The 16,483-nt window shown below is 42.6% G+C and overlaps 1 protein-coding gene across 5 annotated transcripts in view; it reads right to left on the reverse strand.

Annotated features, from left to right (window-relative positions):
- DNM3 (dynamin 3) overlaps nt 1-16,483 on the reverse strand; it is a 560,145-nt gene that overhangs the window by 21,745 nt on the left and 521,917 nt on the right. For all 5 annotated transcript variants that reach the window (XM_064594314.1, XM_064594316.1, XM_064594317.1 and 2 more), the window contains 2 exons: nt 9,523-9,749; nt 8,610-8,852 (listed from right to left, as the gene is read on the reverse strand). In XM_064594314.1, coding sequence (XP_064450384.1) covers nt 8,610-8,852; nt 9,523-9,749 — 470 coding nt within the window. The remainder of the gene's footprint in view (nt 1-8,609; nt 8,853-9,522; nt 9,750-16,483) is intronic.

Here is a 16,483-nt window from a genome sequence, read left to right on the forward strand (position 1 = left end):
TGTTTATTCAAAGATACTGTGCTTTAAAACGAGTTTTCAATATACTTAGTTTTCAAGTAGTAAGATGGTGATGGGGTAATTTAGAGTGTTTGAAATATTAAAACAAATCGAGCAATCATATCAACATCCCTCACCACAGACTCCTAAATTGAACTATAGGGCATTTAAGTAAGTTAAAGTCTGATGACGAGTCACAGGGATTTCTGTGGCCCATTAATTTCAGTCCTGAATGCTTCAATACTACTGTTGTCGAGCTAAAACGACAAGTTTGCTTTCTTTCAAATAATATGTGTAGCCTAGATTTTATTTTGACTTTAGACCCAGATATGTGGAGGGAAATTACCGCAGTGGTTTATCTAGTTAACACTTTTACTAATGTTTCCTTAATTTTCCACCCCAAGAGGCAATAATTAAGGTAGAATTTGCCTCACATGAAGTTTTATTATTTTAGTTATTAAAATATTTTCCAACACTACCAAGAAGCAAAAAGAAATTCTAGTTGTTTTAAAAATAAGTAGACGTCTTCCTCAGGTTTTATAGCTTTTCCTCTGTGAATGGTGGTATAAATGTGGAGCAGCGTATAGACTTTCTGGCAAAGTCCCTTGAGTGTGATGCTAAGGGTAGATTTATTTGAGGGAAAAATTTCATTCACTCTTAAAACTGGCTGCAAGAACAATCCTAATATAAACTTAAAAAAAATACACACGGTACAGAATATATCGTACATAAATATCCGCTCCCCAGTGAAATAATTTCATTTTAGACTTTCTGGGCTGCAAAACACCTTTGAAAGCCTTTCTCATCTACCCTCCTAAGAGGTCTCATTCTAGATCAATGGGATATACACTGACCAAGATAAATGTAGAAAATACTGCCTCATGGAAATCTGAAACCAAAAACAGGTAATATTTACATGGTGGCAGCGACTGGTATATTTGATTGTAAAATAAAATCATTTCCCAGATCATATTCAAAACCACCCGAGACCTTCTCCTCACACTTCTCACTTCCTCTTGGTTCTCGAAACTGCCACAGAAGCTTGGGGTCTCTCATGTGGCGGTGTATCTAGTGTGTGCTTATCCAGGCCTTCATGTCTTTCTCCCTTTCCATTGGCTCCTCAGCCCTTCCACAAGAAAGGCAGGGATGGAATGGAGCTTATTTCTAAATTTTATATTAACTTGCACACTTCCTGGGTTCCCAGTATTTACACCACGTTTAAACTAATCCCAGTGGGGGGAAATGTCGACCCTATGAAGATATGGAACTCTCCTTGTGTCTGAGCAACTGAAGTCAAGAAGGCCCAGCCTTGCCACTGACGATGAGTAAAGGAGAATTTTGCTATCTGCCATTTTGATTGACCATTTTTTTCTGATCCTCGGATGTTAAGTGTTCTTTCTACAGTTCATATGAGCTGATAATTTTGACTGGGACACAAGAATGGACATGTCCTAGTGTTTATGAGAATCGTTACAAAAATAATTCCAGAAATTAGAGCACATGCTATTTGTGGTTTTGCCTATCATGTGGCTCTGATGCCTGGAAGGAAAAGAAAGTACCACGCCAGGATGAGGCTGCCTGAGTACCTTGTGGTTTCAGACTTTGCCCTAGGTAGGAATTCTTCTAGTTTTGATCAGAGTCGCCTTGACCTAAGCTTTCATCTAAATACAGGTAATGTGGCGTCAATACACCTGCAGATTCTCTCAAACCCAATGCCCTTCCAACGCCACCCCCCTTCCCCCACACTTAAAAATACTGGCCAGACCAGAAGTGTAATATTCTTTTGGCAAAAAGCATTAAGTAAGCCAGATGGATTTCATTTGGCAACTAAAGGGTGTAAATATGTGTTTAGATTCAGAGGTTCCCCCAGACAATGGTTACAATATGCTGGCTCAAGTAAGCTACAGGATTTCAATGTTGGGTATTTAAAAATTCTATGTTCAGGCAGCAATAAAGTTATGAGAAGCAGACAAAAGCCATCCATCCCTCAGCTAAATCCTCCTCTCCTTTCTCATATTGCTGGAGGTAAGCGTTTAGGGCACGTTCTGAGCGAAAGATGCGGCATTTACAATTTCATGTTTAATTTCCTGGCTGTTTATCGGCCGAAGCAACTCCAGTAAGCTAAATTTCACTTCTACTCTTTCACAGTAGCTGCTAAGTCAGAGGGAAAGAAGAAGCGCCCAGCAGCTCCTTCTCCGAGCATGCTGCTTGGATAGAATTTAGAGGTGAAAGAGCCACGAATCATGTTGTGCTATGAATCTCTGAAGTCACTGAAAAACATGCCCTCTAACCGTGACTGCCTGCCTGTGAAGGTTTTCCCTGTAAAATCCTTCTTTTCTTACAGCGAAGGAGACAAAGGGGGGCAGTGAGGAAAGAGAAGGACTAGCTTGCGTCTCTCTGTCTGCTTACACTGGGCGGGATTCGATTCTCTTTGCTTTTCCTTTTTGAGCTGACATCAACTTGTATATAGGAGCATTCAGCAGATTCCAACTGGTGACAGTTTGCTGCTGACTGGCCACAGGAAGAATAATAATCATTTACTGTGCATTTTTCACTGGTCAGTGGCTCCCGTGCCAGACTCCCGTCTTGGCTGTCTTCCTCCATCAATCAGGTGAGACCCAGGGCAGGGCTGGGTATCCTGAAATTCAGAAAGGCTTTCCCTGCAGTGGTCGAAGCTTAGCAATTTAGAACCCCAAAGAGAACAATGACAGAGCTATTTGCTATTATTTGTCATGGGATGTGGAAGCAATTGTATTTGGTTAACTCACCACCAGTTACCACTGGGCTAACAGTGGCATATTGTATTTACTGCTGCCTGCCACCTGTCAGCATTTATGTTGCTTGTACTTTGTCTCCTGTAGATCCTTTCTTATTTTCCTTTCTCTTCTATCCTCCTACAGCCTCGGGTATTTGGAAAGGGAAGATAAGGGACACGCTGAAAACAGAAAGGCAATCTGAAGTCTACCTTGACGCATCTGCAAAAGTCCCAAATTCTGACTTTCAGAACACTTGCAGTTCTGTTCCTGGGCCTCCTCTAAACAGACTGCCAGCCATTCCGTACTGTGGCAGGATGAAGATGTTTGTGTAAAGTAGACTCAGGTTCGCTAGACCCAAGAAGGAAACCACCAAACTAATTTTACCTTCACTTAAACCGGATTGAAACCAAGACTGAAGAATGAAAAACCTTGTCATTAACCATCGATTCACCTCAGTGAAATATTATGTTACAACCAGAATCATTGTGGAATTCGAATGATTTTGATGGGATGTTTAACCGAGGGGCTTAAATTAAATTGAATATTTTCTTTAGTGAACAGTTTCTGGCCAAATTTCTATTTTCATTGAAATATATGAAGCATCATATTTTCAACTCATATTGAACCTGCAGCAAATTATTAATTACATTTGGGATTTCAGTAACAAATGTTATAACACAGCAGCCTCACGAAATGCCTTAAATGCTAAGAATCAGAAAGAACACCACCTTCCATTCTTGGCATTTAGACTTAAAAAAAAAAAAATCTTTACTTGACTTTTAAATCCAGTTGCTAAAAATAAAAACTGTTTCCCTGAAAAATCAGAATACCTAATCATAAATTTATTTGTTTTTTAAAGAGGAAAGGCAGTGAGGAAAATAAACTCATGGCTGAAATCAGAAATCACAAGACGAGTTCATCATATGTCCAAATGACACTCAGTTGCTAAAGGAAGTCACACGTTTAGAGGGCTCTTGAGGAGGGAGTAAGTCAGGATGTTTCCAGGACATGATTTCGGGAGAATCAGACACACAGGCTAGTCACAAAAGTCGCTTAATTGTCCGTGTACCCTGAACCCATGACTTCAAGACTCAGCAGCTTCATCCTTCATGGCACCAAACCTTCATGTGAGGGATGCAAAGACACACTTTTAAGAATCGTGGGTTTGTCTTTACTCAAAATTTGGGGGACTGGCTGAAAACAAAACAAAACAAAACAAGGAGACCTTATCCCTCAGTGAAAGGGATTCTGTGTTAACTGTCAACTAGATCAACATATAAAATATGTAAAAGAGATATAACACAGCAGTGTATCAAGGTCAAACATCTAAAACAAGATTCCATTGTAAAGAGAACCAAATGGCTTTTACCTTCTTAAAGAGCCCACGAGTGCACCAATTATCTCTTTATGTAGAGAGATTTCTGTATCTTTTGCTATGGTTGGTTCAGCAGTAAATGACTGAGAATGTGGGACTGTGATGAGACTCTCAAAGAGTGCCATGTAACGTCAGGGAAAATGAATATGCCACGGAATGGGTGTAAGTGGGAAACCCTGCGATAATCTCGATGATGCCCCAGGGCTGTCCACGCAGTGAGGGATGTCAGCTTTGCTATGGGGCTCACCAGAGAGGCGATAATGGAGCATTTCTTGGTTTCCATCTTGTGTCTCTGTCATGTGGATGGCTGGAGTGAAAGCCAAATCCTCGCCTATGATTCAGTTTTGCCATTTTTAAAAGACACCATCAGACTTGGTGACAAGGCTGGTTAAAAAAAGTACTTCAGTTTTTCAATATTTTTTTTAAATAGAGGATTGAGTGATGAGGTAAATGAAGTTTGCTTTTCCTTGGATAGAGACCCTTCCTCCCACCGTTATCCCCTTTTGACCGTTGCAAAATAGCTTAGTCCAAGGAAAGGGGAGAAGACAAATGAGTCAAATAATGCCAGAATCAGCTGTTGCCAGGAAAAACACACTCTGATTCAGTTAATTTGTTCTGTTAATGTCAAAGGCTGTGATTCCCAATTAACTAATTTTAAGAAGCCGTAACCGAAAATAGCTACATCAGCCCTAAAGTTAGTATTTGATGAAGATTAGGATCTTCAAGTAAGAAGAACAGGGCCCCCAAAGAGGTGATCATGTCTGCTTAAGATCACCTTGCTGAACAGGAACACAACTGGCTGGGATTTTCAAACTGGGTTTTAGCCCCTTCAGAGAAGTTGAGTGGAGTGGGAGGGCAGGGGGCAAGCCAAAGATTCTGGCAATAGAAAATGTTCCACAAATCAGATTTGCATACACTCAACTTACTAATGGCAGAAGCATCCCTACTGGTGAGTCTCTCTGGGATAGAGATGCTCCCCTAGATCAGGTGGAACTAATTAGAACAGGCATGTAGTTTGCAGGATTTCCAGCTCTCTCACTGAAAGGCTCCATGCGCAGAAACCAGAACAGCTTGAGCAGCTGAGAAAAGCTGGGCCAAAAATGACTCCACCCGCCCCTCTCCTTCCTCTTCCTTTACATTGGAATGGAAAGACAGAATAATAAAAAATAAATAAATAAATAAATAAAACCCAGAACGCTCATGGTTTCTGTCCAATTGCAAGTGCTTTCATTACATTTGAATAGGGTTAAAATAAAGGCATACAAGTTCTTAAACATCAAAATCCTAACTTGCTAATGGAGTCGCAAATTATCCGGAAGAAAATTATGTACAGGCACATGCCGAATGGCAGAATATTTTGCCTCTGAAAGTTGTTACTGCCTTTGTAATATTAAAGCCCAACAGGGAGTCGGTGGGACACGGCTTGTACTGTCTTGTCACGTTATGAGTTTCTGGTTTCAGATAAAAGAGGAGAAAGGGTCCTTAAGAAAGTAAAGAGCTAGAAAAAAAAAAATCAAACTTCCTTCTTGGAAAGCTATGGGTTGTTTTCCTGGAGATGATGGATAATGGCATTTCAACGTTTTTGTTTTTTTTTTAGTTTTTAATAGAGAAAATGGAGGCAAATCACAGAGGGAAAAGAGAATATATAAATAAACAGAACAAGGTGAAGTTTCAACAAGAGCTTCCCTCAACTTTTTTCTTTCTTTTTCCATCTTTGTCTTTCTTTTTCTCTTTCTTTCTTTCTTTCTTTTTTTTTTTTTTTTTTTTTGAAATCTTAAACCCCATTTCTGGCTTGCATTTGGTAGGATTCCTGCTCTGGCTTTTATTAAAAACAGACTTTATGTGGTCAGAATTCTTCATCTTAAGCTAAACTTTAATAGGCATAAGTATCCTGACAGCTTCTCTCTTGGTCTCTCTCAGGTGACCCCCCCCCCAACACCCCCAGAGGGATTTCCCTCCCATTGCGCTGAACTGGCGCTGAAACTTGAAGGCTCAGCACAAAAACCAACTTTCCTCTTTTACTCTGAAGTCTCATTTCTGTTTTACATTTGAGACTCTTTTCAAGGCCAGGGTGTTAGGTCTGGCTCCAAGTGAAGAATATTCTAGAAATTTTGAATAACATAACTGGTGTCCTATAAATTCCCCAACACAGATGCATTAAACCTGGCAGTTCCCCTTCTCTAGCGTGAGCTACTGATTCCTGATTCCTGCCCGCTACCTTCTGTGAGCAAGCTTGGAAATACCAAGGGCGACTCCATCCCACTTAACAAATCAATTTGGCATTCAACGGTATCTCTGAAGGGTATTGGCAAGCCAGCTTATCTAAAACCAAGAGGTAAAGCAGCCAAGCGAGCAAACAAAGACATGCATGTTCATTCCTGAGGAAAGGCACCACCAGGTTGCTCTGGTTTCTTCTTGTAGCTAAACAGACAAAATAGCCCACTTCGAGGCTCCTGTATGGGACTCCTGCCCGCCCCCTCTCCTGCCCTCCCCCAGTGGCCTCCATACCTTCCTGGCACAATGGCAGATACATTCCCAGTCAGTCTGAGATTTCCTAAAACAATCATTTAATCTTGCGTGTAGTGGGTGAGGCTCACACTGACATTTATTTATTTATTTATTTATTTATTTTTCACGTGGAAGGGAAAATCTCTGCAATACTGTAGGGCAGTGGTTCTCAAGGGGAGGGAGATTTTATACCCCATGTCCCACCCCCCCCAACACACTAGCGATGTCACAACTGGGGCAGTACAACTGACATCCAGTGGGTCGAGGCCTGGATGCTGCGAAACATACTAAAATGCAAGGGCCAGCCCCCCATGATAAACATGGCAGTAGAGTGGCAAGGTCGAGAAACCCTGGTATTGTGATTGGAAGACTGGGCTCTGGAGTCAGACTGCTTGGGATTGAAGCCCAGCTCCGTTAGGGTCTGGTTGAGCAGCCGTGGGCGAGCTGTTTGAACCTCTGTGCCTCATCTGTAAAATGGATAATCACCTCTCCTTTCGGGCTGTTGTGAGCAGTAAACACAAATGTACCTGCAAAGCACTTAGGACGGTGCCTAGCATACACTGAGAGCGCAATAAATATTAGCTATTGCTTTCACTATTATTACCAGAAATGTAGCTCAGTTCCAAATAAATTGTACAGGTGAACCTTAGTTTTAGAGGGAGAAAATATAGGTTTGAGGGTACATGTATCCTTTCTGATTAGGACCCAAGTGAGGATCACCCTGACAGCCACAGTGCTTTACAATTTATCAGGCTCATTACATACGATTGGGGCAACAGCCTTGTTGAAACTGTTCTTATTTCATAGAGGGGAACCTCTAGCTCAGAGTTCAATGAGCTGTGCAAGGTCTGTAGCAAACCAGGCCTTCTGAATCTACATCCCCTGCTAGTCCTACTTGTCCCCCCTTTGTTTACGAGTTTAAGATGCCCCTTCTCTTCATTACACCCAACAGCCCAACGATCAAAATCAATGTAAGCCCTGTAATCAGAGAGTGAGGTGACTCAGGCTTCGTGGGGGGGAGGAAGTCACCCCCCTTTCATGGTATGCGCATAGCAAGGTTTTTCTTCGTGAAGCATACAAATATTTTAATCTCCTGAACTGAATATTTTTAAAAAATTAAATTTCTGTATGAGCTAATTTCCTTTCCTGTTAAAATTTCTGATGTTGAGGAAAAAGCCTCCCAACTCCTTCTTTTTTAAAAATCTGTAGTTATACACATTGCACATATTTGGCTGTAAACGTACAAAGGTGAGAATATAGCTTCAACTATGTACGTGTTTCACGTTTCATTTATTCACTGTTTCACAAGTAAGCCTAAAAAATCTGCTTCCATGTGCCAAAATGTACTATTCAAATGTGCGATGTTCCATCTCATATATGGTTAGTGAGTGCACACAGCAATCATCGTGTCTGTGTTAAAATGTCTACGCATAGTTTTAAAAAATATATCGCAAACTAATCAGCCCGGTTTTTACTTTGGCTACAGTAAAGTTAATAACGTTGGGCTTAAGGGTTATAGTTCAGGGGGCAAATGGATACTATTCCTTGAAGTTAGTTGTTTTCCAGAATTCCTCTGGTAATGGAGAAGGTGAGGCCTTAGCTCCTGATGCTCTCTCATGAGCTACGGAGCACACAGCTTGCAATAACCCAGCCATGGCTCTTTCTTTCCTTTCAAAGCGCTCTCCCAAATTATACAAACAGCTGCCCCAATGTCATTCATTTGGACCCTGTTTTCTTTGGTCCCGTTTAGTTTGTGCCAGTGGATAAAGCAGAGGTTTGGACCACATACTGGTTTTTAAATGGTGTCACAGGCCCGCGGTTTTCCCATGATACCCCTCTCCTGGGTGAAAATTGCAAATGTGTATGATAATATCTTTGCAATTTTCTTTTCCAAATAGATTCTGTCTGTTAGGCTAGAAGAAGAGCACCGAAGAGCATCCCCCCCGCGCACGCGCGGCCTGCACAGCACTCACCTGGGGACGCTGGGCGGGGCCCTCGTGGGCCGGGAGGGGACTTGCGGGGGCGCCCCGAACCACTCGCTGCTGCTGCTGCTTGGGAAAGGGGGGAGCGGGCCGGGCCTGAAGGGCACCGGGGGCGCCCCCGAGTGCGGGCCGGGGGAGGGGATGGCGGGCGCGGGGCCTCGGCCGGACGCGGGCCGCGTGAGGGGAGCGCTCAGCGTCGGCCGCCTCTGGGTGGTGGGGCTTGGCGGGGGGGACCTGAGGACAGACGAGAGCACTTTCAGTCCGAGCTCACCTTCAAAAAAATATCTTATGACCTCCGGGCTGCTCTGTAAAAACTATACTTTTGACGGAGTAAGTCGGGGCGTGTGGGAACGTCGGAAGGTGTAAAAGGGAGGGGCGCCTGGCGGGCTCGACCGAGTCGCCCGGGGGCTGGAGCTCCAGGCGTGGGTGTAGCGGTTACTTACATGGATTTTTTTTTAAAAGGTATAAAAGGGGTAAATGGTGAAAAGGAATTTCCCCTCCGCCCAACCCTTCACTACCCAGTAGTAGTTTCCTGTGTATCCTTTTCAACTATATCTTGGGATACAACACAATATTCTCGCTACAATATATACATTCTTTTTTTTGTACATATTAGAACATAACGTTCTACAACTTACTTTTTTAAAGCTTCATATTAACTTGACTATCTTTTCATTTCAGTATAGAGCCGTCTTACTCGTTTTGAGGGCTGTATAACATTCCTCTGTAAGGCTGTATCGTGTTCGTTTCTGAAGGGATAATCTGACCTTCTCTCTGTCTCCTGAACTTAAATATCTTTTTTCCTCTTTATTCCTTAGGTTCATATTGGTTTAGGGAAGCACACTCATAAAATGACACCGGACAAGCCTGGCAGGCCTCGGGTGACACGGGGCCATTTTCCTACCTGCGGGAATGCTGTATCCAGGAGTCATCCACAGGAGGTGGTGCCGGGGTGAACGTGGTGGCAGTGTTGATGTCGCCAATGATCACCAGGGCTTCTTTAAGGGCTTGGTACATTCGAAGCATCTCATCCCGGCGCTGAGCCTGCTCAGCAGATTCCTCCATCAGGGTATTTTGGTCCTCTGAGGAATATAACTGTGCTAGGAGCTCTGAGTTTATGAAATCTTTAACCTGTCAGGTCACCACAGAAAAGTGAAAATGGGAATACATGAGTGATCAAATGGTATAAACTGGTTCCGAGCCTGTAGACAAAGTCCATAACCGCCCACTGTGGGAAAAGATGCATGCTGCATGATGTACACAAGATGTACCATGTGTATGCATCTGTTTACTCTTATTTTCTTCATTATCCTCCCAGTCCTCCCGACCAGTGCAGGGACACTTTCCCCCCCTGTCTTATGGCTGTGGACTAAAGGAAAACCTACATCAGTTGGAAGAGGACTAAACTTTGCCATCACCAGAACAGGGCCTGTTGGTTATGCAAGCATTTCCACATTGTTGTCTGAGGCCGCTTGGCATAGAGATGAGGGCAGGTACCAGGAGGTAAGCAGCAGTATTTTCAGCAGAAAACAAGGATATAAAGAAACCTAGGTAATAACACAAGTTATCCATTCCTTGGTATTCCCAGTCCTTTACCTCGCTTTTACCAAAATCACTAGAATACTATTAAGATCCCAGGTTTCAATGTCAACTCGAAAGTGGAATGAGCACCAATAAGTGAATTTTTATTAAATAGAGAACCTTAGATAATCATGCAAGTTGATTTACAAAAAATAAAAAAATAAAAAAAGATATACTTTCAGCTTTCTAGAAGTTTACAATAGAACTCCTTCACGGTAATGAGGACTGACATGGGTTTCCATAGTTAACAGATACATGGAAACAGACTTAAGTATGAACAATGTGTATAAGTCTTAGGGGAGTGGCAGTTAGTAGCAGAATGAGAACAGAGAGGATGCATACACTGCAGAGCACTGAGGGAGGGAGCACCAGCCGCCATATCTCATCAAATCAAAGATACCAGTAACTTTAAGACACACCATAATTTGATGTGCCACTAAGAAAGAGAAAACACCATTAATTAAACTATGACAGAATGCCAAGATGCTATTGAGTGTGACATGCATCTTCATGTCAAAACTATTAAATGTGAAACAAGTGAATGTGGGAATCAATGAAAGATGGTATGTCCCACGTACCTTCACAAGTTATCTATTTGGATTCTCACCACATACTTATGAAATGTATTATGATCTCAGTTTTACAGATGAAGAAACTGAAGTTCAGAGAGTTTAGTAATTTGCCCAAAGTCACATAACGTTAAGTCAAACCCCAAGTCTTTGGACTCAAAGTCTAGTGCTCTTTCCGTTACCTCCCTACCCCACTTTGATTGAGTGCTTAGCAAAGACAATTTATGTTTAAGCATCATGATTGTAGAGTGGTATCGCAAGTATGCTGATTAACTTAGCCTACAAAAATAAACCAACTTGGATTTTTCAGTTTCTCTGTTAAATGAGACTAATGCTTATCTAGAGTCACTGGATCTTTCTAGGAAAGACCAAAGGCCAGCATATTTAATTGTTACAAATTCAGGCAGACAGCAGCATAGCTGTCAGAGGCTCAGAATCCCTGGCTTGTAGTGGAATATGGAACCAAGAGATCACAAAAGTCAAAAACACATAGCTTTATTATTTTTTAAAGGTATCAAACTATGTAAATAATTCTGCTGATCAGAAAATTCAGCTAAGTCACAGCTTCGCTGTGGTGAAATAAAGAGTATTCTCTCCGTATTTTGCAAACCAAGAGTGATTCAAATGTGGAAGTAATCTAGTAGACAAGATGTATTTGGGCAACTGTCTAGTAGGGTAGAAGGTTTATGTGTGATAGCTGTGGAAGGTAAGTTGGGCCAGGTAACCTGAGGCCAGATGTGAAAGCCTTGAACGCCAAGGAAAAGTGTTGGAACTGTATCCACTTGGCAGTGGGAAGCCATGGAAGACTTCTATGCAAGTAAGTGAAACAATAAAATAGAGTTTTAGGAAAATTAATCTGTGATTGGAAAAGAATTTGTAAGGGTGGTAGCAGAGAGAAAGAAATCTGATAGAAGACCATTATAGATCATTTCTAGATGGTAGGGCTTTCATTTAGCGAGACTGCAGTGGAACAGAAAAGATGGGCACATATGAATTACACGATAGAGGAAAAACCAGGTGGGCATAAGTGCTGGTTTGATGTGAAAGGGCAGGAGCAAAAGGAACAAGGACACTTCAAGCACTGAGGTTGGGGTGAATTGGAAAACAGAAAATCAAAAGTCAGGAAGGAGAGTTAGAGCAAAGACAGCAAATTTGGCTTAAGGAATATTTCATCCCCCCCCCCTTTTTTTTTTGAGATTTAGTCACTTTTAAAACATACTTGCAGGTACCCAAGGAGTCAGGGACATTTGCACGAACCTTCTGCCGCTGGGCATGTGCATGCACTCAGATAGATGATGCAACGCAAAACTCAAAACCAGACAATTTTCCTGGCATGGAACAGCAGTTGGGCTAAGCTAGTTTGAAGCTTTACATCTAACTGGAGTATCACTTAGAATCTATTAAACACGATTTAAAAGAAGGTCCTTCCAAGAATAGATTTAAAGCAGATCTGAATTAAGAAGCGACTGTCAAACCACGAAATAAAATAATAAGGGCTTGTTTCAGCATTCTGATCAAAGATCTGCCTTGAATCAACTCTTCCACATCAGAACATAACACGCTAAAACTTGCCTACTATCCCAAAGATTTGGCAATGTTGTGAATTAATAGGAGTATCACTACTGGCACAGGAGAAAATGGCAGTACGGCGCAGTGGTTAAGAGCTCACGCTCTGCAATCAGACAGCTCTGAATCTGAGTCCTAGTTCCCACACTTAACTCTTCTTGAGCAAACAACCACCTCCTCCAGTCTCAGGCTCCTGATCTGTAAAATGGGGACAGTGGTAGCAGCTGTCTCAAGAGCTGTTGTGAGGATCAGGTGACAGAATGATTATAAGTTGCCTCGCGCAATGCCTAGCATTTCGTTAGTGCTCTGCAAGCAGAAGCTGTTCTTTCTAAAGCATGCAGACGAAATTGGCCTAAGGTATTTAGAGGGAGAAGAACACACAGAAAGCTATTGCAATGGTGCAGGCGTCGAGAGACATACATAGTTCAATACAGAGCAGAGGCTAACGTTTTATTTTGCCCTGAAACAAAATTTTAGAAAGACCCTTCTCCTGCTAGCCTGGCTTTGGGATGCCACAACGGGAACAAAGGTAGGGGAACGTCAGGGAGTTTCCAGACACTTCAGGGACTTTCTGAGCAGTCTGTATGTCCGTGGTGCAAATACATAAATTTCAAGGATTCTGCATGACAGTCGAGGCCCAGTAAGATCCCTTGGAGGTGATGGCATTTAGAATACACCTCACAGAACATGACATAAACGAATTATACTTGGATGCAAGACTTGAAATAATATTTATGCTTTTAATTATAACACCTTATAACCTATACATCTTGGTATGGTTCACAAAAAAATTCTCATACACAAAACCTCATTCCAGTTCAGACTCTACAGGCTAGATAAACAGGCATGACGGTACCATGTCGTCCCGCTCAGTGTAAAGGAATGTGAGGTCATTAAAAACGTTCCACATGTTTTCCTCTCTTTCTTACTTTAACCCTTCTCTATCAACCTGCAGTAGTTTTGGATCTTAAGACTTCTTTGTCTTCATAATTAAGACCATTTTAAAGCCTTCATAAATAGAAGGGACATACCTCGAATTTTCACACAATTCTGTTACTAAGGAGGCCATTTCCTTAAAATCTGTTTCTAGACGGGAGTCTGCAACACAGTGATCACTTGCATTCACGTGAATATATAAAAAATGTAATTGCGCCATTTAAATTTGCTTAGTTTGGGAAAGGGGCTTGGTTAAAAGCTTGTGATTCTCTGAGATCTCACAGTTCTTTCATGTCTGCTCTAGCTTCCTTTCCATTTCTCAGGGACGGATTTCTGCTAAAGACCAGTGATGTTTCTTGAAAAAGTGGCATCCTTTGCCTCACAAACCTAACGTCAAGCCAAAGAAGTTAGACACCAGAAAGCACCCACTATATGATTCCAAAGTTCAAGAACAGTCAGAGCTAAGATAAGCTATGCTGTAAGAAATCAGGAGCGGTGCCCTTGCTGGGGAGTGATGGGAGGTGGGAGCACGCAGGAGTGGGGGCGGGGGGGGGGGGTCTTCCGGCTCCTGGTCCCGATCTGTTTCTTGAGCAGGATGCTGAATTTTTGACCCATGGAAACAAATCAGTGCCCTGGTATTTAAGGTGTACTTTCCCCTCAAATAATGAACATTTGAAATAATACTCGACTTCATGCACATGAAAGTTACAGTGAGTTTTGAAACGAGGGCACATGTTACTAATTTTCCAGCGAAGTGCCACTGGCCAAGGAGAGTAAATGTGGAGCTCCAGGGGTCCAGGGGTCCAGGCGGCAGCACGCACTCCAAGTGTGAAATGCCCCTGGGCTTCATATCTGATTCTTAAAAAGTTTCATAAAAACTTTACGTTCTATTTTGTATTATCTGGGTTTGAATTACTAGTTAAGATTTAAAATGTTGTTTCTCGGGGCGCCTGGGTGGTTCAGATAGTTAGGCGTCTGCCTTCGGCTCAGGTCGTGGTCCCAGGGTCCTGGGATCGAGCCCCACATCAGGCTCCCGGCTCAGCGGGGAGCCTGCTTCTCCCTCTCCCTCTGCCTCTCTCCCTGCTCATGCTGTCTCTCTCTCTCTCTATCTCTGTGTCTCAAATGAATAAATGAAATCTTAAAAAAAATTAAAAAATAAAATAAAATGTTGTTTCTCATATTCAAACAAACCCTGAAATCTTCCAGGAAATGAGCCTTCTGGGAAGATACACCAGATACGTGCTATGGGCAGAGCAGCCCCCTAGGTGGAGAAGGCTGAGCTCCATAGTTCGCCCATCCTTGCTATATGCGTTAACTAAGGATGAGATCTGGGTTTTAATCTTGACTCTGCCAGCCCTGCTATGTGACCCTGGGCGAGTCCCTTAACCTCTCGGCACCTCAGTTTCTCCATTTATAATCGGGGCGAAATACTGAGTGCCCGGTGGATGGCTGTCCCGTGGGTGCCAACACTGAACTGTGTACCGCCCTGCCATGCAGACTCTCACAATAAAGCTCGATTCTCGGACGGAGAATCTTCTGGTGGGGTGGGCTGCAGAGCAGAGGCCATCAAACTGTGCTTGCCCTGGGGGGGCTAGGTGTGTGCGAACATTAAAGTCCTGACCAAAACTCCCCTGCTTCGGCTGCAGCCGGTCCCGAACGGCCGGCTGTCATAAACTTGCTATTTCTTTGTGCCGCTGTTCCCCAGTGCGCTTAAGCACTGCAACAGCTGTTCTGCTTCAACAAAGGCTTACAGTATGTCTGAGGCAAGGCATTTATTGCTGGCTTTAAACTTCTTAAATAATTCCATATGGAGACCTGAGTGGCAGAACACTTAATGTAAACTTTCAAAGGAAACTGCCCACCAAATTCTGAACTTTATAAAAGTTGGCTGAAATATACTCTTTTTCAGAAGGCAGCGTAGCCATTCCCATTGCAAAGAGGAAAGGCCACGGCACCGCTTTCCACGGTGACTGTCCACTGACAGAGGACCCCGTTGCAGGCATTCACTGGTGCGGGAGAACCAGCGTCCACCCAGCGCCATTTATAGAAGCAGCAGGGTTAAGTGGATGGACTTTAGCATGAGGAGGCAGAGTATTTGTTTTCTAGCTGTGATTCTATGATGGATTCTCTACCTTGAAGATCTCTTAACATCGAATAAACAACCAGCACATAGGCGTGACACGGTGCTTGGTGTCCAGTGCGTTTCTGGTCCTTGTACTCAACAGGGCCCTTCCGGAGTGAACACAAAGGATTCAGATGTTCTGTCCAATAAGATGCCCTGAGAATATGGCATTTAAAAGAGCAATTTATATTTTTACATCTATGTAATTATCAAATATATATAACTCTGTATTTTGACGTATCTAGGAAAAAAGCAAACAAAATAATACTCCAGGAAAAGTGGTCATCCGAGATACATAAAACTGTTTTCTGACAGATACAAAAAGTTAAATTTCCAACAACGATAACCATCATTTCGTAAGAATCCAGCATTACGTGATGGTTCTGTTTTCTCCACATTCCTGTGAGTCTCAGCGTCAAGGTCCTCTTTCTCATTATTCTTGTGCAAGGTCTCTCTCAAGGCAGCTTGCAGAGCTCTACCTCCACGGAGAATTCCCTGGGGGGGCAGGGGTTCAGCCATTTCATTAAAGCCAACAAGCACACCAGTGAGGGGTGAGGGCAATTACCCCTGTGTTTCTTTGTGTATGTGTATGTGTGTGTTTCTTGAGAAGGTGAAAGTAGGATAGATTTGTAAGAGGGTCTTTTTTTCTTTTTCGTTTTAACTAATTAGTGTCAGGCAACTCCTCGTGCTATAGACAGTAAGTGCTATTTCCTGTGCCGATGATTTAATATAGTGCAGAGCAAAGCAGGGTTTGAACTGATGGCCGCACTAATGACTTGCGATAAAACAGTGAAAAGATAAATGATACTTAATCAGGAAAATGTTTAAATAAGCAAGTGCCTGGATATACCACAGCAAAACAACCTGAACTCATTTAAGTAAAATTAAGAGGGTAATTTTAAAAATACACAGACTATTTGTTTAGTACTCTGTATTTTTCAAAATGGCATACAGTCGCATTTATTACGTTCTCTGACAATTCAGTGAGGCAGCTCAGTGTTCTTATCGTAATTTTAGAAGTGACTGACTTCAACTCAGAGGGGCCAAATAATTTGCTCCAGGTCACACAGCAGGCCATTGACTGAGCTTAA

Source organism: Mirounga angustirostris, unplaced genomic scaffold (assembly GCF_029215605.1).
Source record: "Mirounga angustirostris isolate CCGP_5_RB_7025 unplaced genomic scaffold, mMirAng1.0.hap1 SCAF_6, whole genome shotgun sequence".
NCBI classification, from domain to species: domain Eukaryota; kingdom Metazoa; phylum Chordata; class Mammalia; order Carnivora; family Phocidae; genus Mirounga; species Mirounga angustirostris.